Source organism: Acomys russatus, chromosome 27 (genome assembly GCF_903995435.1).
Source record: "Acomys russatus chromosome 27, mAcoRus1.1, whole genome shotgun sequence".
Taxonomy (NCBI): domain Eukaryota; kingdom Metazoa; phylum Chordata; class Mammalia; order Rodentia; family Muridae; genus Acomys; species Acomys russatus.
This window is the reverse complement of record NC_067163.1, coordinates 16,961,213-16,986,823: the sequence shown is the minus strand read 5'-3', so window position 1 is coordinate 16,986,823 and position 25,611 is coordinate 16,961,213. Positions and strand designations below refer to the sequence as shown.

At 39.9% G+C, this 25,611-nt stretch overlaps 1 protein-coding gene across 1 annotated transcript; it reads right to left on the bottom strand.

Annotated features, from left to right (window-relative positions):
• Positions 1-2,729: 2,729 nt before the first annotated feature.
• Rnf170 (ring finger protein 170) lies at positions 2,730-25,556 on the bottom strand. Its single transcript, XM_051169968.1, has 8 exons — positions 25,402-25,556; positions 24,461-24,604; positions 18,897-19,037; positions 16,711-16,786; positions 15,587-15,695; positions 10,383-10,456; positions 5,508-5,618; positions 2,730-3,833 (listed from the first exon to the last, which is right to left on the bottom strand). The coding sequence occupies exons 3-8, from the start codon at positions 19,028-19,030 to the stop codon at positions 3,564-3,566; spliced, it is 774 nt and encodes a 257-aa protein (XP_051025925.1). The 5' UTR covers positions 19,031-19,037; positions 24,461-24,604; positions 25,402-25,556; the 3' UTR covers positions 2,730-3,563.
• Between the last annotated feature and the right edge of the window lie 55 nt (positions 25,557-25,611).

The window sequence follows — 25,611 nt, the reverse complement described above, 5'->3', positions numbered from 1 at the left end:
AGATATCTGGAAAGGATTTTGAATGTTCTTATCAAAAAGAGATATTTCAAGCCAGGTGTGGTGGTGTGTGCTTTTAATAACAGCACTTGGGAAAGGAGGATAAGGCAGGTGAGGTCAAAGCCATCCTGGGTTTGAGACAGACCCCGTCTCAAAAAACAAAACAGCATGATGATTCAGATAATGAATAACCCCCTTTTTTTTTTCCATTCAAGAAAACATTTGATGACTATGGAGTAGCCATTCGTTGGGAAAAAATGACAGACACTATTACATTACAAAAGTCTCTAGGAGGCACCTTCTACTTTTAATTTTTATTTCCAAATTCTTAAAACTATTTTTATATGTAAGAGGTTTTGACTACATGTATATCTGTGTATCCACACAGGCCAGAAGAGGGCATCAGATACCCTGGGGCTTGAGATACAGAGAGTTGTGTGGGATATGTGGATGTTAGGAATTGAATCTGAGTCCTCTAGAAGGATAGCAGTGTTCTCAACCACTGATTAATCTCTAAAGTCAAAGGTCTCTCCTGTGCTCACACTGCACCTAAACTTTCTGGATCAAGCTGATGGATAATGTTCATCTCCTAAATTGGTCAATGTACAGTGTACAAATGTATAAAAAAGTCACATTAGTTTGTTATACTGAGTTGAGCTGCAGCTTAAATAACACTGTGTAAATAACTTACAACAAAGCATATATTATTTCAGACATATCTCTATAAAGGAATGTATATGTACAAAAAAGTACACACTAGTAAAGAGTAAAATATTAACATGCAAAGTATTTTAAAAGCCATGTTATATGTCAGTCAGTGGTCTTTAAGAGTTGTAAAGTTTCAAGTAAACAAAGAAATAGAAACATAACACAATTAAAATTTTTTAGATATACTATTTTTTATTCCAAAGAATAAGTGTTGCACAGACTCCAAATCACAAAACTTGCAAGAAGCCTCTGATCGTCTGCACAGACTCTGTGAGGTAGGCATCTGCAGAGCCATGGGGCTCAGGAAACCTGCTGTTCTCTTGAACACTGAGGATGGTGGGTGCAGAAACCCCGATTCTAGTGAGTCCTTAAATGCAGCAGTTTCCCTTCTCATCCTCACAGACCTGCTCAAATTACTGTTTGTTCCTGGGCTTGTACCATCTCTTTTGTGACATTTTTTTAAATCAAATTGTTGCTTGATTTGTATGACCTGAATATAGAAGTATTACTATGATGCTTAAAACACTGATTGACTTGACTCTACTTGCTTTTAATACTTTCTTAATTTGCTTTTGCATTTATCATTAATGATCAATAAAGATGAGGGAATAAGAGGTGTAAAATTCTGATATTAGTATGTTCCCTTTGGTTCACTAAGACTTCAGCCATACAGTAGTTGTGTGTTACAAACTTTTGTACAGTACACCTCTTCCCAGAGTATTAGTAGTAACTCCAAATATTACAGAACGGTGACATCTGGAGAACACATGCACAGAAAATAAAATCATTTCAGAAAATCACACTGTCTATAGCCCACAATGCATTTTTAAAAGATGGAAAATGTTTTCCCAGGCTGATGGAAGCTCCTCCTACTCAACAGCTTTCCAAGTTGGTGACAAGTATCCATAGTTTTCTATGATGCATGCCACTCTTAATTTGGAAGTACACACTCAAGACTGATGAAGCCTGTAACATGTGCTGCATCTTCCTTCTAGATCTTTCTGCTTAGAAGCACCAAAACTGTTCCAGTGAAGGAATAATGTGTTAGGAATACCCGACTCCAAAGAATGTAGTTCCCTCCTGCTTCTCCTCAGACTACCTAAAGATCACTATAGTTCCATTATGTTAGGAATAAAACAAAAATCTTTCATCCATAGGATGGAGGTTTCATCTCTGAAACAGAAAGCCAGTGATACCCCACCTTCCTTACAAAATTTTCTAAGGATAAAAGGAAAAATGATGAAAAATTACATTGATTGTATTATATATAAGGATTGTTTGGGGGTGGATTGTTTTATTTTTTTAAATAGCAGACATCTTTGCTGTAAGTTTAAATTAGGAAACATAAATTGACATCTAGAATCTTATTATTTGGCAGCTAATCTGGCTAATTTGGGAATGTGACAGATTTTAGCTTATGGCCCTAAATACGCACACTGAGGCTAAGAAGTCCATGGTAATAACCTCAGATGACAAAGGCCCTTGTGGGCATTGCGTCATCCTCTCCGTCCAGCTGCTCAGCAGTAAGCAGTGCCAGCTGGAGTGAGGATCTTAGGCTTGTGGTGCTCACTCTTCTCAAACAAACTACACACCTATGTTGTTGCATCATGGCCATCAAAAAACCAACAAAACAGTAAATGAACCTCACTATTTAATCTGGTACACATTTCCTCATTCTGCTCAAGGCAGGATGAATCTGAGCCAAATATTGCTACCTACAAGATAATATTTTGCATTTTCAGGGCAACAAACAACAAATGTCTTCATTTTGCTGCAAGAGTTAACTCACAGTTTGTAAAATCTAAATACTTTTCTTAGTACCTTCCTAAAGGCCTAATGCCTGAATGAAGAGCCTGTTTCCTCAAAAATGCATCAAACTGCTACTTGTTTGCAATATTACTTAGATTCTTAAAACAAAATAATTTCCCTTTACAAGCTATTTTTATGTTTTCTTTTTAATTGCATTTATTTTACTTTGTGTGTATGTACTAACACATGGGCCACAATGCACATGTGAAGATCAGAGGACAACTTGCAGAATCTGTTGTCCTTCCACTGTGTGAGACCAAGGTCAAAACCAGGTCATCAGGCTTGGCAGCAGGCACCTTTACCCACTGAGGTACCTCAGCTTCCTCAATGCAGAAATTACAAGTATAAAGCCACCATAGCTGGCTACAACTTATTTTTGTATTTGTTTCTGTGAAAAGGCCAAACTCTTGGTTTATTGTCACAACTGAATGTCAAAGGTGCCTCCTTGAGATACATGTTGTTTTTCACTTCATTAATTCTCCTATTGGTTTGTGTTCTATAGACTGAAATGTAGTCAATCATGAGGTTCAAGTTTCTTTCATTTTCAGTTGATCACAAAGAATTATACAAAAATGAAAAAGCAGAGCTGCTCCAAGTCCACAAAGCTTAGCAAACACTGAGACAATGACGTTTCCCTAGAATCATACAATATTTTACTTTAACAAAAATATTAAGATAAGTTTCAAATTTTTCTATTATTGTACGGGTGCCAATGAGGAGGAGGATTTGTACATTCAGCAATATTGGAGTATGTATTTAAGCTAAGTAATTTGGAGAAAAGGAAAACAACAAAGTATCCCTTTTTGGTTGGTTTCATACTTTTTTACAGATGACGCAGAATTGAGATAAGACTGTAGATCACTATAAATCTGATCTTAGCACGAGAACCTGTGGTATGTAAAAATTCCAGTTGTATATTGCTAGGCATTTGTCAGATGATAGCCAAATGTTTTAAGCATGTAAGATAATATTTGGGTGATTGATATTGCCATGGATCCTTTTGTTTGATTTTACATATAAGCTCAGATATTCTAGTAAACTAATTTTTTTCATCTAGTTAGTCTTTGGGTTATCACTTCTCGATACATAATAGAGATGTAGATAAGCAACAAAAAGATAACAAAGAAATCATCTAGAAAGCCCAGAATTCCAAACAAGGCTTCAGGTACAAAATCTAGAGGTGATATTAGATAGAAAAAGGCTCCCATTAAACAAAGCATTATCCTAATGCGGAACATCCAGAAGAGACCCCCAACTGAAAACACTTCCCTGAGTGCATGTCTCAGCAAGGTGGGGAGGTCCAGGATTCTTTCCATAATCTAGAGGAGGAAAAACGAGCACCATGATTCAACATCTGTAATATGAAGTTAATTTTCTACAATGCACAGATTCAGTTAAGATAAATTAAGGCACTTTACACACTTAATACCAGACTTTCCAACTAAGCATTTTATTTAAAAATAATTTAGGTACTAGATTTTTATAAATCAGGCCTTAATATGGATAACTGAAAAACAATGTGTCAACATGCTTAAAATGTGGGACATAGATTGAAAACATCATCTGAAAGTCTGATAGTTAAAACGCTACAGAATTTAAAGTGTTCTGAAACATAAAGTCTAAAGCTTTGGAGCCAAAAAGTTTTGGATTTAAGAACATGTCAAATTTATGACTTTCAAATTTGGGAGGCTCTGTTTGTAAAAATCCATGCAAATGCTCTTAAATCTGAAAACTCTGGTCTCAAGCATTTCAGGTAAGTGGTTCTAAGCCTAAAGTCATGCAAAACTCAAGTTATCAATAATCTGACTTAACAAAATAAGCCAAGAAACTAGAGGCCAGGAATGGTGGCTCACACCTGTAATTCCCAGTATCAGGAAGCTGCAAGGCAGGAGGACCAATAATGGCTCAACAACAGCCTATGCTACAGAACGAGACCCTGTCTCAACAAATTTACATATATATGTATATGTATATATGCTTATAGTCTGAGATTTGTTCCCAAGTGTCAAATTTACTATCAATATATCTGGGTTAGATTCAGAAGCAATCAATTATCAGGTCAAGTGACCTTGGAATACAACTTTCTAATGGTCGGGAGATAATTTAACAACTGAGCATTTAATTACCCAGAAGAATTACTAAGAACTAAAGAGATACTACACAGAAAAGGGCTATGTAATAACAATAAATAAATAATAAAGGCCAGACTATGGCAAAGCCTTATAACTGGGGATTGAACTGAAGGCCTTTGTAGACAAGTGTTCTGTCCTGAGTTATATCACTAGATCTTCTTTCACCTTTTATTCAGAGCATCTCACCAAATTGCTCACACTGGCCTTGAATTTGTGATCCTCCTTCCCCGGCTGCCCAAATGTCTAGGATCACATGTCTGCACCATCAGGCCTTGGTATTCTACATTGAAAAGACACTAAAGTGTGTGTGTGTGTGTGTGTGCACATATGTAGGTTAGAGGGCTGCCATATTCCACAGCTGTCCCTAGAGGACCTATGTAAAAGGACCTAGGTTCCGTTTCGCACACGCACATTGGGTGGCTCACAGTCAGCACGCCAGTCCCTGAGGTTCTGAAGCCTCCTCTAAAGCCTCCACAGACACCTACGCCATACAGCGCACATACAGCCTCGTGTACATGAACACTTCCTTTTTCTTTTCTAGTGCTATGTCAAAACAGCAAAGGAACTGATCATGGTGGTACATGCCCTTAATCCCAGTGCTTGGGAGGCAGGAGGAAGTAGACCTCTGACTTCAAGGCTAGCCTACTCTATATATCAAGTTCCAGACAAGCCAGGGCTAGTCAGACCTTGTATCAAAAATAAAAAATTGTGGCCACCAGGAAAGCTAGTGACTGACAATGAAGAAGGTTAAAACTTGGCCCAAAAGACATAAGATTTAATAGTCTAGGAGCTGGTTGGTAAATCTTAGTTTACAAAAGAAGTATAACAGCTCTCTGACTTTTTTGCTATAACATTACTTACAGATCTAGGCTGCCCTGAGAATCTCCGGTTGTAGTCATTAACCTCTTGACGCAATCTTACAACATCCTGAGACTGATCATCTTCACCAAATACTGTTAGGAGTAGAGTTACCTGCGTGTTACAGGAAAAAGCTGTTACAACTTCTGCACATTATTATTTTTTACTTTGTGCTGTTTAAGAGAATGAGAAAAGCTTCTGAAAGTGTATTTCATTTACTCCTTTAAATAAAGGCAACACAAGGGAACAAGTAAGTAATTACATTTAATTCCTCCAAGATAAAACTGGCTCCATATCTAAACACTTATGCTAATATTTTCCTGTTCACATCAGGTGCTAAAATCCATAGTTCTCTGGAAAAACTTACTTGGAGATAAAAGGTGATAGGAAAACCTTCAGTAACAAAGTGACATTAAAAATATAAACCTGGGGCTGGAGAGATGGCTCAGCGGTTAAGAGCACTGTCTGCTCTTCCAGAGGTTCTGAGTTCAATTCCCAGCAACCACATGGTGGCTCACAACCATCTGTAATGTGATCTAATGCCCTCTTCCTCCAGCATACAGGTATCTATGCAAATAGAGCGCTCATATACAATAAATAAATCTTCAAAAAAGTTTAAAATATATATATATATATAAACCTATTATTTTCAGAGGAAAAAATAAGCATTTCTGAATGACTCATTTTATTCACATTTGACATGTCTTTGAGTGCTATCATAATACAGAAATTCCAGTCTTACATGGCTTGACTCTCTGAAGCACCAATCCTTTTTTTAATAAGCAGATATAAGTCTTGGTACTTTTTCCCCCTTTTCCAAGACAGGGTTACTCTGTGTAGCCTTGACTGCCCCAGACTCACTTTGTAGACCAGACCAGCTTTGAAACCACAGAGATTGGCCTGCCTCTGTCTCCCTGAGTGCTGGGGTTATAGGTACGTGCCACCTCGCCCAGCCATTCTTGGTCCTATTGCCAAACAAAGATTAGTCTTGTTACTTTCATGATCATGGTAAAGATGGCACATGGTTGCCTCAGGACAATATAAGGACTTCGAAAAATATGTATAGCTAAGAACGTAACAACCTATAAAAAAATAATCACTGATAAATATAATGAGATAAAATGGAAGGGACTAAAAACAGGTTTAGTTGAACTGGAGAGATGCGTCAGTGGGTAAGAGCACTGGCTGTTCTTCCAGAGGTTCTGAGTTCAATTCCCAAGAACTACATAATGGCTCATAACCATCTATAATGGGATCCAGTGCCCTCTTCTGACTTACAGGTGTATATGCAGAGTATTCATATTCATATATTCATAGTACATAAATAAATCTTTTTTAAAGGTTTAGTTTTAAATCATTCTAGATGTTTCTATCCTTCCTCAAGTCAAGAAAACCACTAATCAGATATTTTCCAAACAATTAAATGAAGGAGTGACTAAGTGGTATGAACAGCAGACAAAGTGATTCCTTCACAGATTTGTTAACAGAAATGTAGTCTCTAAAATAAAGCAATAATTTTAAATCTCTGGCAAAATTAGCCCTTAAATGTCAGGACAGTCAAGTCAAATCTTAAGAGCTTTAATCATGATTTATGGCCTTTTCCTTCTTGTATCTTCTTTTCTAAAAGCTAATATTAAGTGTTTAGAGTGTGAATTGTTTGGTTTTGTTTTGTTTTGTTTTCTTAATGCAATCTTGCCAGGAATGGTGGCGCACATCTTTAATTCCAGCACTTGTGAGACAGAGGCAGCCAGATCTCTGTGAGTTCAAGGCTAGCCCGCCGGTCTACATAGTAAGTTCCAAGACAGCCAGGGCTGCACAGTGAGACCCTGCTACAAACAAACAAATGAATGGGGCTGGAGAGATGGCTCTGAGGTTAAGACCACTGTCTGCTCTTCCAAAAGTCCTGAGTTCAATTCCCAGTAACCACATGGTGGCTGACAACCATCACTATCCTCTCATGCCCTCTTCTGCGATGCAGGTGTACATGCAGATAGAGCACTCAGATACAAAATAAGTTAATAAAACCTTTGGTAAATGAATGAATGAATGAATATAATCCCTTCACTAACTACAACTGCACACCCATGGTGAGCTAGGCACTGTTAGTAGTACGCAGACATGGAAAAAAAGATGACACAATTTCACTATGAGCGACTTAACATCTACAAGAGAAACAGGGAGGCCAAGATGTCACACAGCATGTTGTATGGAATTGCAGGTGGTATCAAGAATGAAATTTTCCCTGAGATTCTTAGCAAACCTGAAGAATGAAGAAAAGTCCTGAAATACTGGTGGGAGTGTTCTGAAAGTTAATGTGGGGGCTGGAGAGATGGCTCAGAGGTTAAGAGCAATGGCTGCTCTTCCAGGGGTCCTGAGTTCAATTCCCAGAAACCACTTGGTGGCTCACAGCCATCTTTAACGTGATCTGATGCCCTTTTCTGGCCTGCACATGTACAGGCAGGAAGAGCACTATACATATAGTAAATAAATAAATAAAATAAATCTTTTTTTTTTTTTTAATCTTAATAAAAAAAGTTCATGTACAGAGAGGAGTGACAGGTGAGCTGTAGTCAGAGACAGCAGCCTGTGTGTTAGTTCCATGGCCGTTTGCCCAGTGAAACAGGAGGTACAGCAGCACTTTCTACAGTCTTGCTTCCAGGTGCTACCCCACTGAGATACCTTCATAACCTCACTAATGCCTATTCAGTTTTTAGTACAACAAACACACTCTGGGAAAGCCACAGCTAAGGTCAAGGAAAGCCACAGGTAAAGTCAAAAAGAGGGCCTGTGTGTGCTGTGGGAGTCTGAATAGGAATGGTGCCCACAGGCCCATATATTTGAATGTCTGGTTGTTAGGGAGTGGTGTTGCTTGACAGGAATTAGGAGGTGTGGCCTTGTTGGGGGAAGTGTGTCGCTAGGGGTGGGCTTTGGGGTTTCAAATGCTCAGGCCAGGCCCAGAGTGTGTCTGTCTCCCTGCTGCCTTCGGATCTGGATGCAGAACTCTCAGCTCCTTCTCCAGCACCTTATCTGCCTGCGTGCCATCAAGCTTCCTGTCATGATGACAGTGGACCAAACCTCTGAAACTGTAAGCCAGCCCCAATTAAACACTTTCCTTTATAAAAGTTGCCATGGTCATGGTGTCTCTTCACAGCAATAGAACGCTGGCTAAGAGGTGTGGAACTCAATGTTTCTGGCAAAAGGTAAGAACTACTGGCAATCTGTGTATGGCAGATTGATTGCCCATGTCAGACATCAAGTAAGACACAGAAACAATGTGAGGGGGAAAAGCCAACTTCTAATCACGTGAGAAAAAGTAAAGAGTGAATGATGTAGAGTTTGGGACTACAGGGGAAAAAAAAAAGGAAAACAAGAAGAAAATCTGGCTCTCCTGCTCCAACAGTAAAGAGGAAATGACAACTAGAACAAACAATATATATACAATGTAAAAATAACCTGTGTGGTTTCATCAGTAAGTTCAAAGAAAATGGAGTAATTTAAATACTTTTAAAAGGAAGAACATATTTTTCCAAAAGAGAACAGTATGCATGAGATATGCTGTCATGTGATTATCTAGTTAATTTAGTCCTTTGCTGATCATACAACAAAGGCTTAGGAATTAGGACAAACTCAATCATTTGCTTTTCACTACAACTGTAGGATTTCAGGCAATTCACTTTTTATGATACCTTAACAATTTTTTTAAATGTATTTATACAACCATGTTCATAGCAGCCTTATTCATAATAGCCAGAACATGGAAACAGCCTAAGTGTCCCTCAGTAGAAGAGTGGATAAAGAAACTGTGGTACATATATACTATGGAATACTACTCAGCTATTAAAAACAAGGAATTCCCGAAATTTGTGGATAAATGGATTGAGCTAGAAATGATCATAATGAGTGAGTTAACCCAGAAGCAGAAAGAGTCAAATGGTATCTACTCACTTATATCTGCATACTAGCCCAAGGGGCATGTCCCACGAAAGCCTTCACTTACCAGGAAACTGGGACAGAGGGGAAGGCATCCTATTGGGACTCTAAATGAGAGACGCATGGGAGAATAGCAAAATAAAAGGATACAGAGGGTCCTAGAAATCTACAAGTAGAACAATATGATAGGTAGATTTGGGCCCAGGGGTCCCGCTCAAACTAAGGCACCAGCCAAGGACAATACAGGCGGTAAACTTTAAACCCCTTCCCAGATCTAGCCAATGGTCAGAATATTCTCCACAGTTGAGTGGAGAGTGTGATACGACTTTCTCACGTACTCTGGTGCCTCACATTTGACCATGTCCCCTGGAGGGGGAGACCTGGTGGCACTCAGAGGAAGGACAGCAAGTAGCCAAGAAGAGACTTGATACCCTATGAGAATATATAGGGGGAGGTAATCCCCCTCAGGAACAGTCATAGGGGAGGGGAATAATGGGAAAATGGGGGGGGAGGAGGAATGGGAGGATACAAGGGATGGGATAAACATTGAGATGTAACAAGAATAAAAAAAAAATAAATAAAATAAAATGTATTTATAAAAAAATTTAGTAAAGTCAGATACAGTAGATAAAAATGAAGTTTGGCTGAAAAAAATAACTGAATTTAAAGCTAGTAATGCTGGGCAGTGATTAGGTGATTAAGAAAGCTTACTGCTCTTGCAGACGACCAGGGTTCTGTTCTCAGCACCAATATGGTAGCTCATAGTCACTCATAACTTAAGTTCGAGGGATCAAATCCCTTCTTTTGACCTCTAAGCAAGGACTCTCACGCACACAGGCTGCACATACATACACTCAGGCACAAACACATAAATAAAACATTTTAAAACAAAAACCTAATATGTGTGAATAAGATACGTGAGATAAATATAGAGACAGAGAACATTACCGTTTGTCTACAGATAGGGCAACTGATTGCACCAAGCCAGGACCCGTATCGCCAGTATGCAATTATGCAGGAACCTAGTGGAATAAGAAACTTATCAACAATGAAGCTTTAAAGCCCTTGTGTGCTGGTCAAGTTTCAACTATTTAACAGCATTACCTCCCTTAAAATATCGTTTTATTACATTGTTTACTACATATTTTTGAAAAAAAATTTTACTTCATCCAACCAAATTTTCAGGTAAATTAAAATCTGGCAAACATTCCTAAACATTAAAAAAAAAAAAAAAAAAGTCAGTTCAGCTACTAGCTAAGCAATGAACATTTTTATACAATAAAAAGCAAATATTAATCACCTCAGTTACTGAGGCCTCATAGAAAATAGTTCCCTATGTAAAATACACAATGCTAAATATGACAGTCAGATACTTTTTGTTCCGAATTTGATGTATTTGAAACAATACAGATTTTAAGGAGTTCACTGAACCAGCAGGATGTGGTAACATACCTAGAATCCCAGCACTTAGGAAGCACAGAAACCTGGATTTGAAGTTAGTGGGCACCTTGGGCTACCCAGTAAGAGCCTGTCTCAACAATAACAAGGGTTTAGAAAGCCAAATTAAATGAGATGTGGTAGCTACAATACCTTCACTTGGGAGGTTGATGAGAGGTCATAGTTTAAGATCAACTTCAACTACATAGCAAGTTCAAGACCAGCTTAGGCTACCTGAGATCCTTCCTCCCTGCCACTCTAAAAACTGAAAACCAAGTTACTGTACTGGGTTTCCTTGGTAAAATGTATAACCTAGTTTAATATTTGCAGTACTCATTACACTAGGTGATATTCATGAGGCTGGCCGGAGACGGCTCAATTAGTAAAGTCTTTGCTGTACAAACATGAGAACCTCAGTAAGTTCCCAAGAACCAATGGAAAATAGTTGGACATGGTGGCACGCATGTGATCCCAGTACTGCGGAGGCAGAGACAGGCGGATCCCCAGGGCTCACTGGTCAACCAGCCTAGCCTACCTAGAAAGCTCCATGACAGTAAGAGGACACTCCCCGCTGGGGAGTTTGGCTAAGTAATGTAAAGTCAGAGCAAGTATGAGGACTTGATTTTGATCCCAGCACCCATGTTCATTTTGTTCATTGCTGTTTGAATCTAGGTTCTGCAATCTGTGCCTGTGATTCCAAAGCAGAAAAGATGGTAATATTCCTGGGCCTTGATGGCTAGCCAGTCTATCCAAAAGAGCAACCTCCAGGTAGAGTGACAGTCTATCTCAACACTAAAGCATTCCTCAAACTAGGGCGTGACTGAGGAAGTCAACCACCACATACATGCACACCCATACCACCACACACACACAAAAGGGAAAGGTAGAAGGTATTTTGAGGACCAATACCTAACATTGACATGGGCCTCCACAAGCACCCACACACTTGTATGCTCACATGAACACACACACATACATAAATGCCTATACACTCATGAACAACAAAGCCACCACAGAGGGCAACCCTGCTTGAAAGAAGAATTCATATGACATCAAAAGTGGTAGGAATACTCAGTAAATAAAGACTTAACTTCAATCCAGCAACATGAAGAAACATTTTTACTGTCTGATGCATTTGAAGGGCAAAACAGAGGCCTCGTGTATTCTAGGCAAGTACTCTACTAACTGGGCTAAGTTCCCAGTCCATGTCCCTTACCCTGGCCAGAATTTAGAAGAAACAACAACAATCCAATTGTGGAAACCAAAGTGACATACTCAAATCGGTCAGAAGACAGCTAAATCTTAAACTGTGCAATGTTAAATGAAAACAAGTAAATAGAGGGGTACATAAAGATGGCAACCTGAGTACAGCACTTGCACTCTGTAGAATAGCTAAGGTTTGGACACTTCTGTTCTTTATAAACAAGAGTTAAAGCAGAAAGGAATGGTTTGTGAAAACAATGGTGAGCAACCACTTGGATTAGCAGAAGCTGACCAAATTAGGGAACGACCAACTCACTAACTTCATGTTGAATTTAAAAGCTAAACAAATTACCTCATGCCTATACCTTCATGGAGTCCTGTGTTAATTACACAGTTTAAGTACTTTGTGCATTCTAATTTCACACCCAACTTATATGAAAGCAAAACTTAGGGCAGTAGAGATAGCTTGGCTGTTAAAGTACTTGTCCCCAGAGCCATGTAAGACAAAAGCCAGGAGGTTAGGGAGCTGGATTAGTTCCTGAGTTTGGACCTGCAGCCTCAATATAAAAGCCAGGTACAGTGGCATGCGTCTGTAACCCCAGTGTGAAGGCTACATCATTAGGACTGTGGCCATCTAATCTAACCACTGAACTCCAGGTTGGGGGTTATGGGGCAGGTAGACTAACAAACTGCAGTAAGCCAGGTGTTGTGGCACACACCTTTATTCTCAGCGTTAGGTTGGCAGAGGTAGGTGGATCTCTGCTTTTAAGGTCAGCCTGGTCTATACAGTGAGTTCTAGGACAGTCAGAGCTACATTAATAGACCCTGTCTCAAAAAACATAGACCCTGTCTCAAAAAACAAACAACAAAAAATTAAGATGGTGACAGCCAACACCAGCCTCTGACCTAAACATACATGCACACACATGTATGCCCACACAAATACATGAACCTCTACTCATATAAATATGCACACATGTGCATATATACACAGGTATACATACACAAAAAGAAAAAAATAATCTATTAGTGCTATTATTTTCATCTGATAACATGTCTAAGTTTTATCTATGCCCTTTTCACCCAAAAATTCAGCCTCCTTTGACAGACACTACATTCATTTAATCTCAATGTTTTCCTCAACTAGGGTGTGGGTGTCCTTATTTTGCAAATTATGTAACACCATTTGTCTTCACTGAAACTATGACTCAGCAGATTAAATGCTTCAGTTCATCTGCTAGTAGACGCTTGGTATTTTCTTATTCAATTTTCTCCCTCCAAAGAAAAAGATATTTAAGAATCATCTGGTGTGAGAGATGACTGAACTTTCATCTGGGTCACAATCTCTCTGAATCTATTTAACTGCAAAATGAGAGCAAAATCACACAGACCTGACAGAGAGTTAAACAGTGTAGATTGTAGATGCAAATGAGATGATTCTGATATGATTCTATTTACTGTAATGGAGAAGAGACATTATGTTACATAAAAGAATTACTGAACAATTAATATGCTTGATCTAATGTCCAGAGAAATTCTTTTTTGAGAAACTGTGTAACAGGCTTTTTACTTTTGAAATAAAGTAAGTAAGCAAGCAAGTGTGTAATAGGGCTTAGTTGTTAGAGGGGTAGCTTAGCATGCACAAGGCCTTGGGTTATCACTCCTCCTCAGCACACAAACTAAGCATGGTAGTGCATGCCTGAAATCTCAGTACCTGGAAGGTAATGTGGATCAGAAGTTCAAGGTCATCCTGGGCTACACAGCACATTTGAGGCCAATCTAGGATACATGATCCCCATCTCAAAAGAAAAACGTACCTAACAAGTAGAGCAGGCTATCAGAAGCAATCTACCCTATTACCTCAGACTCCGAGGTAAAAGCAGAGCACAATACAGCCATCTTTCAATTGACAGGATTATCCACTCAGTGAATTAGCTAAGCCTGAATTGGCAAATAAGTTCATTTTGCCTGCCAAGCCTCACAGACTGCCAACACCTGCCCAAAGGATGACTAAGGCTGTGTCTAGATGCAGGAGCAAGGTGGGGGGGGGGGGGGGTGTCACTGGTTTAGGACTACCTACCACAGGTTTGAGAGCAGCAAGATTTTTGTCTCTCCTGATGGCCAGTAATTTCCTTCCCCCATCTGATCTTTTGATTATTCTACTGTTCTTCAACGTTTCCAAAAGGCAATTCAAGGACTGAAACTGGGCTGGGCAGATGCCTCCATGAATAAAGGCTTGCTGCAGAAGCTTGAGGATCTGAGTGCAGATCCCTACAAACCACATGGGGCTGGATGGAGTGGCCCACATGTGCAACCTCAGCACTCTAGAGATGGGGTGCAACCACAGGAGAAGCCTGTAGGCTAGGTAGCTCAGCATATGCAGACGTGAACAAGAAACCCTGTCACAAGATAGAAGGCAAGAACTCACAATGGAGTCAACCTTTAACCTCTGCACACATACCATGGCACCTTACCCCAGAAAGTCTAAACCAAAACAAACAAATGAAAAAGAAAGAAAAGCCAAAAGATCATCAGTGGAGCTCAGAGAAGCACTGGGCAAAGTTCCTGAGAGAACTGTCCTCCCTTGGCAAAGGTGAATGATAAATTTCAACAGATAATTCAGTGTTCTGGTGTATGTTAGGTATGTGTGGTGGGGGTGGCGGGGGAACCTTAGTGACTGACGGTGGGCATGTATTCTAGGTTTCTCACTCTGTCTCCAATTCTTTAAGGTCACACGAAGAAGGACTCTGCAGACCCATAATATTATTTGTAAATTTGAACTATTCAAAGAAACACTTTGCTAATGATTTAGAAGTTTATTGAGCTTTATTTTTTTTTATAAAGCTTGGAACCCAGAAATGCTAACACACTAAATAGAAAATAAATTATGATTTAATACCTGTCTGTATGTATGTACATATACAACCACACACCTTTTTTTTTTTTTTTTTTTTGAGATTGGTTCTTATGGAACCCAAGCTAATCTTGAACTTGCTCTCTAGCTGAGGATGACTTTGAACTCCTGATTCTCCTTCCACTGAGTACTAGGATTCAGGCTTGCACTACCATGTCTGATTTATATAGTCCTGGGGATCAAGCCCAAGGCTTTTGCATGATAGGCAGGCACTCTACCAACTGAGACACATCCTCAGACTGTAGCATATTTAGCATCTGTATTTTGTTTTTGTTTTTTGAGATAGGGTTTCTCTGTGTGATAGCTCTGGCCATCCTAGACTCACTTTGTAGACCAGGTTGGCCTTGAACTGACAGTGATTTGTCTGCCTCTGCCTCATGAGTGCTAGGAGTATAGGTGTACCACACCTGCCTTCATATTTAGCATCTGTATATATTATTATTTGGATGGCAACTAGAGCAGGACACCAGAAGCAATCTACTTTTCTCAGAAAATAGATGGAATTTAAAACAAACAAACAAACAAACAGCAATCCAGCCCATTAGCAATTCACACAGGTCTTGAGCTGGTCACTTCAAGTATGGTATTGTTTGCTTACCACAAAAGAGATGTCCACAGTTTGTTTCAACAGGAAAGGAGGCTTGATGTAAGCAGATTGGACAGTACATTTCAGTGTAGAACTGCTGTCGCACAGGAGCAGGGACATCCTGGTGAGAGGACACAGACACATGTCTCAAAACAGAAATCACATATACACAATAGTTAAGATCTTGAAAAGTCTGACAAGCTTACAAAATTATAATTTTATTTAAACTACATGGCCTCCACCTTTTTTCTTAAACACAGTTTGACATGTATGTCTCTATGAATTTGAAGCCAGCTTGGTCTACAAAGCAAGTTCCAGGCCAACCAGAACTACATGATTCTGTCTCAAACAAGCGAGGGGAGGGTGTCAACTGCATACTTTTTTAAAATAAACAACAAACAAAAAATTGTTCTCTTTTAGAGCAAGTTAAAAATCATGCATATACCTGTAATAGATTAGGAAGAGTCAGTTTGCTGCTGGGTTTGGTGTCTTGCCAGTGGTTCCAGCACTTGGGAGGTTATGGTGTGGTTTAAATGGGAATGGTTCCCGTGGACTCGTATACAATTTGAATGCTAGGTCTCTAGCTGGTGCAAGTGATTGCGGAAAGATTAGGAGACTTGGCCTTGTCACTGAAAGTGGGCAGTGAGGTTTCAAAAGCCCACCCCAAGTCCAGTCTCTCTCACTCTGCCTCTAACTTATAGATAAGATGTAAGCTCTCAGCTACTGCTCCAGAGCCATGCCTGCTTGCCTGCTGCCATGTTTCCACCATAATAATGAACTAACACTCTGAACTGTAAGCAAGCCCCCAATTAAGTACTTTCTTTTATAAGTTGCCTTGGTCTCTTCACAGCAATAGAAAAGTAACTAAGAAAGAGGTAGAGGCAGCAAGAAGGAGTTCAAGATCCTCAACTAACCCAAAAAGTTCCAGGCCAGACCAGAATACATGAGACTGCCTTAATGTCTCTCCAACCCCCACAAAAGAAGAAAACGTACTTATCTGTAGAACAATATAATGTATGTAAGGAGTAAAAAGGCTGCTGTTTCTTAAAAGTTATTTTCTAATGCCTTATCACGACTGCATATAAAAGGAAGTTATAACATCCCCTTATATAAATATAGATACTGCATAACCATACCTGTTCTGTTTGAAGCTGTTCTCGAAGCACCCTGACTAGCTCTTGGTTTTCTGGATGAATGTTCTGCTGTACATTTCTGTTGGATAAAATGCAATAAATTTTGCAAAAATCAATCAGAATAGCCCATCTGCTTTGTTAGTCTAATTTCTGACATAGAACTGACGACCACAGTGAGCCGGCTCTGTGGACACAGACCTGAGTTGGATCTGCAGAACCCACATCAAGGGGAAAACAGAGAACTAACTCTAAAAAGTTGTCCTCTGACTTCTGCATGCACATCATGGCAGGCATCCCTCAGCCCCATAATAACAATTTAAAAAATTTAAAACTTACTTATTTTGTGTGTGGTCTACATATGTGTATGGGTGCATTGCTATGGCACATGTGTGGAGTCCAGAGTATAACTTACAGGAGTTGCTTCTTTTCTACCATGTGGATTCTGGAACTGACTGACCTCAAGTCATCAGGTATGGCAATGTATTTACCCACTGATCCATCATCCTGGCCCAATAAATAACTTTTTTTTTTTTTTTCAATTTTAGGAAAAGATCTACACGGGGTCTGGAGAGATGGTTCAGTGGTTAAGAGCACTGGCTGCTCTTCCAAAGGTCCTGAGTTTATTTCCCAGCAACCACATGATGGCTCACAACCATCTATAATGAATTCTGATGCCCTCCTCTGGCCTGCAGGCATACATGCAGATGGAGCATTCATATACATTAAAATATATAAATTTTTTTTAAAAGAAAGAAAAAGGACTACTGGTGACATAGTGTAACAAGTGTAATTGATGATGTACAACTACACTCCAATTCCAGGATTGTGTATTCTAGGCTACTCTGTGACAATTTCCTCCCAAATCTGTGACCATCAGCTGATTTCAGATTTAAATGGCAAATGATAAAATCCAGATGCCCAGTATCTTAAGAGTTTAATAAAAGCTAATAAGTAATGTATAGAACAATTAACATTTTTGTAAAGTTTCTTTACAATAAACAGGTAGTTCTACATATAATACAACTGAATACTTTTCCACGTCTAATTTGGTCTTTCTCCTAATTTTTCATATTTAAGAAAAGGGAATAAATCAGAAGTTTAAATTTATATAATGCAAAAACACCAAAACTATCTGTGTTGGTTGGTTCTTGTCAACGTGACAGAACCCTCTATGTAGCTGGGAAGAGACTCTTAACTGAGAAAATGCCTCCATAAGACTGACCAGTAGCAAAAAAAAAAAAAAAAACAAAATAACAAAAAATATCGACTAGTAGCAAAGTCTATAGGATATTTTCTTTTCTTTTCTTTTCTTTTCTCTCTCACTCTCTTTTTTCTTTCCCCAAGACAGGATTTTTCTGTGTAGCTTTGGCTGTCCTGGACTTGCCTTATAGACCAGGCTGGCTTCAAACTCACATCAATCTGCCTGCCTCTGCCTCTCAAGTGCTGGGATTGAAGGCATGTGCCACCATGCCCAGCTTATAGGGCATTTTCTTAATAATTGATGTTCAACTCAGTAGGGGTCAAGCCACCCTGGGCAGCTGGTCCTGGATGGTATAAGAAAGCAAGCTAAACAAGCCACGAGGAGCCAGCCAGTAATCAGTCCTCCTCCACGGCCTCCGCTTCAGCTCCTGCCCTGAGTCTTTTCCTGATTTCTCTCAGTAATGAAATATAACCTGAGAACTACAAGAAGAAAGACATCCTTTTCCCCAAGTTGCTTATGGTCAGTAACAGAAAGCAAACTAAGACATGAACATAACCACTTAAAAAGTACAATGGAAAATTCAGAAGCAAGAAATCGTGACAATAAAAGAATGGGCTTAGGCCAGGAGAGCAGTACTGGTTAGTTTTTTGTTTCATTTGTTTGTTTGTCTCACTTTTTCCATTTAGCTATTTTGCATGTATTATCCATCCCAGCTACTAACTGGAAGCTTAATTATAAAAAATTTTAAACTAGAATACTAGAAACTAGAAACATAGGAATTATTACTATTTTAATCAGAATGGAAACTATGAATTTAAATATTCCCAGGTAAGTCAGAAAAAAATGTGGTCGCATTTGAAGTTCAATGGAGAATAGAATATTTTAGTACATATGTACAGTCACTGAAGCCAGCTGCTCCTAGGAAGAATTAGAGTCACTGACATTTAGAAATACATATCACCTCAAGCCATTTGCCCTTTAGTCTTACCTGAACAGTGCATAAAGAAGAGTAGCAATCAAAGCAAAACTGACCACCACTGCCACAAGTACTTGATCACTCACTCCTTCTATAATTGAATCATCCTGTTGCAAACTTTGAACTTCACTGTAGTATTTGGCCATTACAGGTCTAAAAGATGAAGAGGTGAAAATGAAATATATCGATAAAAGCAATGCTGAGTATGGCTTACTTCTAACATACATAACCCTTATGGCATGCTCTTTAAAAATGTAGGTACCATTAAGTACAACTCCAGTTAAAGTTCCTCTACTAGTGAGGTTTTTATTGTTGTTATTTTGCTTTGTTTTTTAATTTGCCAAAATCATTATTTGTGGAAGACAAAATAATATTTTCTTTAAGTAAAACAACTACTTTATTTTATCACCCATATTTTTAAAGTAAAAAATTTTATAATACTTTTTCTGCAGGGCTGGAGAGGTAGTTCAGTTGGTAGAATACTTGCTTACCATACACAAAGTTCTGGGTTTGCTCTCCAGGATTTTACAAAACTGAATGCAATCTTCTACAGAGGCCAAGGCAGGAGGATCACTGCAGGTTTAAAGTCAGTTTGGGTTACATGGTAAGTTCCAGGTGCTCCAAACAAAATGTTTCTTCTGTGTTTGGCTGTTTTGGCTGTCTAAAGGCTTAGTTCCTCTAAGGAAGAAGATATTCTCCTACTCCCGTTGCTCTTTTCTAACACAGTATCAAATAAAGTCTTCAAGTAGATCTCACCCTTCTGTCTTGGCATGTGAGAGGAAGCATGGTCCTCTCAAGAACTAGGACATTACCCAGCACATGCCCTGTTCACAGATCTCAGTGAGTGACTTACCCAGCTCAGCGTACTAGTAATTTGAAAATCAGAATTCACTTAGGCAGCAGGACATTCCTGTTTCTACTAATACCAATTGAACTCATGAAAACTTTGGAGTTTGAAAGCTATTAGCCAAACCTGAATGAAGTTTAGCTTATGGTTCAAAATTCCTTGAACTACATGGACCAAAGGAATCACTTTGAGACTGTATATACAATAAGAATAAGGAAGACGTGAAACTCCTTCCCAAATTCTAGAGGAAAATGACAGCTACACTACAAGTACAATACAGCTACACAATATATGCATATACTGCTACAAGTACAATACAGCTACACAATATATGCATATACTACTACAAGTACAATACAGCTACACAATATATACATATACTACTACAAGTACAATACAGCTACACAATATATGCATATACTACTACAAGTACAATACAGCTACACAATATATGCATATACTACTACAAGTACAATACAGCTACACAATATATACATATACTACTACAAGTACAATACAGCTACACAATATATGCATATACTACTACAAGTACAATACAGCTACACAATATATGCATATACTACTACAAGTACAATACAGCTACACAATATATGCATATACTGCTACAAGTACAATACAGCTACACAATATATGCATATACTACTACAAGTACAATACAGCTACACAATATATACATATACTGCTACAAGTACAATACAGCTACACAATATATGCATATACTACTACAAGTACAATACAGCTACACAATATATGCATATACTACTACAAGTACAATACAGCTACACAATATATGCATATACTACTACAAGTACAATACAGCTACACAATATATGCATATACTACTACAAGTACAATACAGCTACACAATATATACATATACTACTACAAGTACAATACAGCTACACAATATATACATATACTGCTACAAGTACAATACAGCTACACAATATATGCATATACTGCTACAAGTACAATACAGCTACACAATATATGCATATACTGCTACAAGTACAATACAGCTACACAATATATGCATATACTGCTACAAGTACAATACAGCTACACAATATATGCATATACTGCTACAAGTACAATACAGCTACACAATATATGCATATACTGCTACAAGTACAATACAGCTACACAATATATACATATACTGCTACAAGTACAATACAGCTACACAATATATACATATACTGCTACAAGTACAATACAGCTACACAATATATACATATACTGCTACAAGTACAATACAGCTACACAATATATACATATACTGCTACAAGTACAATACAGCTACACAATATATACATATACTACTACAAGTACAATACAGCTACACAATATATGCATATACTGCTACAAGTACGAGGGGAGACAACTCAGCCACACTGTAGTCAGTCACAGGTAATGCTGGGGATATTCAGTTAATATGGAACAGTATGAATGCAGTTCTGCCTTTATGTCCATTATTGCACTGAAAGCGTTAACCAGGGCTGAGGATCTATAGCAGATGATAAAGTGCTTGCCCAGCATTCATAAACCAGGTTTCAGTCCTCACCACAAAATAGACTGGGCCACACCTGGAAACCCAGAACTTGGGAGGTAGAGATAGGAGGATCAAAAAGTTCAGTGTCATATTTGGCAACATAGCAAGACACAACCAATAGTAGCTTAGGATACATAAACCCGCCTCAAAAGTTTTATCCCAAATCATTAATCTGGTGAATCTCTCCTAAGAAGAAAATACTGAGTGTGAAAAACCAATACCCTTGAAATGGATCTTAATTAGCTGCTAGTAAACTACCTCTTGTGGAAGAAATGTACCAAGGGAGGTTTCATCAACGTCACACAGAGTGCCAGCCTGATAGCCCTCGAACTTTTTAAGGACAGGTTTCAAATTCCCATTGTGAAACTACATAAAAGGAAACAGGGGGCGGGGAGAGAGGGACAGAGAGAACCTACCCTCTACTTTTATTTCCGTTCAAAAACAGCCAAATGACCTGCCAGCTGCAGCTGGGGGAGGAGGGCATTTGAAATAACGTAAGGACAGGTAAAGAATTCAGGTAAGACTTTTTCTTTATTAGGTATGCTCTTTTAAAATTAGAAATGCTACAAATGCCATGGCTGTGGTTAAGGTCCTAAAGACAGAGCTGGGGACGTAGCTTAGGTGACAGAGGGCTTGTTTTGCATGCATAAAGCTCTGGGTTCCTTTACCCGTACCACATAGACATACTGGGAAGGTAAAGACAGGACGTTCAGAAGTTGGTTACAAAGGAACTTGGAGGTCAGCCTGGGCTACATGAGACCTGTCTCAAAAACTATGTATTTGTAGGCTGGGTGTGGTGATGCCCGCCTGTAATTCCAGCACTCAGGAGGTAGAGGCATACAGATCTCTGTGATTTGGGGGCCAGCTGGATCTAAATAGTGAGTTCCGGGACAGCCACAGTTATGTAAAGAAACCCTGACTCCAAAAAACAAAAAGACAAAAATAAAAAATCGGAGAAAGCTATGCTTTGCAAGCGAAATGCACCAGCGGAGTCACTACCGCTATCTTAACTCCTTTCTCCCATGCTACACCTTTAGAGTGTAAGGACAGAAGACATATTAAAGTCGTATCAGGGAAACCATGAGCAAGAACTTATCCAACATGCCAGATGAAGGAAAGTGCAATTCTCTCACCTGGACTCAATAAAGTAATGGGAACCTACCACTGGACTACCCACCCTTCAGCCCCTATGGTCTGACACCTGCTATGTGCACCAAAGATCCACAAGCAAAGGACTCCCCAGCTGTCCCTGCAATTTCAGCTTCGTTTGTACCCATTACCAGCACAGCCTACTCAGCTCCCCAGCCTGTTCACCCCACTCTCCCCTGAACACTCGGTTTGGCTTTCTGCCTTGCAACTGGACTCTAGCTGCACTCTCAAACCCTGACCCCTGGCTCATTATCAGTGCAGTTTCTCTCAGCACTTTTCTGAAATCTTCTAAACTCTGCTTCAGCCTTTTTAATTGTAAACTATAGATATACATGACTATCTGTGCCTTGTGATATACGACAGGAGAGTTAGTGTTACTAATTAAGACTGGAATAAAAGAACCCACTTTTGCCTTGGCTGGATTACCAAGGTAACTGGGGTTACATAACAAATTATGAACCTGGTGTATTTATTGCTAGACAATAAAGTCTAATTGTGGAAAGACATAAACATGTTCCCCCTGTTTCTGACATGTATTCTCACAACCAAATCCAAAATTTGGAATGGCACCATCTTCCTCTGAAGTCATAGCCTGCTGTGGCTGAGAACTAATCTCCACCGAGTAAGGCCTACAAAGACAGCTCACAAAAGTCTCAATTCACCCCTCTTGGGTCTTTTTCTAACACTGTCAGGGAAAGGAGTAGGGGTGAGCCCCATCAGAGAAAAAAAATCAGAGAAATTAGAAAATTGTAGAATTTCCCATAATCAAGGAAAAATGGTCTCCTCCCCACCCCCAAGTTCAGGTAGCAACTTGATGGTCATATGGCTTCTATAATTAACTTTCAAAGAGTTTTTTGTTTTTTATAATTTCTGTCCTGAGAAGTAATTACAAGCACAAAATAAACCAGTAACACTACATCAGGCATTAAGCACCTTGGACTTGCAGACTTGAAAAGATATACTTTAAATCAACTGTATCAAAGCCTTGAAAGCCTGAGCAGCTGGAGTAAAGGCGGTTACTGCACAGATACCAGAGTCCCTCCAGCAAAGCTTACAGCTGTGGTCTCCCCACCAAAGACAAGGCCCAAGTCAATGTAACACATACTATTTGCTTACCTAACAATTGTTAGTCACTGAAAGGTGGCACAGGTTCTACAGGGACATTTTAGTGGAATGTGGGAACTCTAGTCTGACAAAGATCCGGAGGCACCCACACAGAAGCCATAAGCAGAGGAGATTCAGAGTTATGATTTTTTTTTTTTTTTTTTTTTTTTTTTTGGTTTTTCAAGACAGGGTTTCTCTGTGTAACCTTGGCTGTCCTGGAACTATGTAGACCAGGCTGGCCTCGAACTCACAGAGATCCACCTGCCTCTGCCTCCCGAGTGCTGGGATTAAAGGCATGCGCCACCGCCACCTGGCCCCAGTTAGGATTTCTAAAGGTATTTCTGCTCCTATAAGAAGAATGTTTGCCCAAAAAACCTTTGAGAACACTTCAGCTATGATTCATTGTTTATTTATTTTTGGTACCAAGGATTGAACTCAGGCCCTGATGTTTGCTGGGATAATGAATCTAGCACTACATCCTCAGCCCAAGACTGTCTGCATCTGTAAAGGGATCGATTATATGTAATCAAACAGTAGTCAATAAAAGTATCAATATAAAAACTCAAGGCAGCCAGTCCAAGTGGAGCATGCCTGTGTAATCCCAGCAGCAGGAGGCAGAGGCAGGAGGATCACTGTGAGTTTGAGGCCACCTGGTCTACAGAATGAGTTTCAGGACAGCCAGGGCTACACAGAGAAGCCCTGCCTTGAAAAAACCAAAAACCAACAAGACAAAAGAAAAATTCAACGCTTTTTGGCAATTCTAAATGGCTCAGTAAGAAAACCAGCTTCTAATGGGCATGGAGAAGGCTCCAGGACTGCAAAACAAAATGAAGGTGAATCCTGGGACGTGAACTTCAGAAGCACTCCAAGTCAAAACCTACATGATCTGGTAGTTCCGCTTACCTTTTGAATCCACCTTTTAAATCTCCCAGGACTCCAAATCATATATCTTGTATCTTAAGTGTCTTGGAAAGGCCAATCAATACCTTTGCAGTAAGGTCCAGGTAGAAGAATGTTTATTATAGCATTGTTCTGAGACACCCTAAACTGGAACAAAGCGCACATCAACAGTAGACCAGGCACAAGGCTGTATTCACACAACGGAATACTAGGCAATCATGGGAATTTGCAGATAATATTATTTAAAAGCCAAAATACAATATGGATGGGTCCATTCCTAAGAGTTCGAAAGCAAAGTAAAACTCACCTGGTAAAGCTAAAAGGGAAAGCAATAAGGTGGCTGTCACAAATATCAGGCTAGAAATGGTGTGGACGGAAGAACTCTGGGGCATATGGCAATTCATTTTATTAATATTCCTCAAACATGTACGTCCTATGCACTGTTCTGCACACCATTTAAAAACCGTATATGAAACCTTACAATGTCTGTATGAAGAAAAAAAAAAAGAAACAACAACAACGAAACTTGGACAAGGATGCACCTCAATGGAGCTAATTCCAAGCACAAGAATCAGGCCTTAGGAACAGTCGGGGTCCTTACGCACTGGTGAACCGCCGCCCACCTTGTCCCACTTGGAGTAAAGTTTTTGTGGGAGAGGGGGCTCCGAGGAGGAACGGCGAGCTCTCCTCAGCGGGGCCCAACCCGCCCACAGCCACCGAGACGCGCCCACGTCAGCCGCTCCACCTTCTCCCCGCGACTCTGGGCCGGTTCGGGCAATTCGGGGCTGAGCACAGGCTTCCGGAGGAAGGCGGCGCGGGGAGCCCAACCCTGGCGCGGAGGAGCGCGGCCCCGCGTCCCTACCGCGCGGGGTCCCGCCCGTCCGCGGGCCTATGCGGGGGCGTGGCCTGGCACACGCTCGCCGCCGGGAAAAGGGGGCGCGTACCTCTCCGCGGCAGAGGAACTACCGGGCTCAGTCCTGGTGACAGAACGGAGCTCATTTCCGGGGGATTGCCTAGTTACTCCTCTCCGGCAGCCTCAAGCGGCTTCTTAAGCGACAGCGCCGGCGTCGGCGCACGCGCAGTGTGGAGCTTCAGCGACTGGAGAACCCCTCCCACCCCCCCATCCCACCCCGGCTAGAGCGCGCGCCCACGCG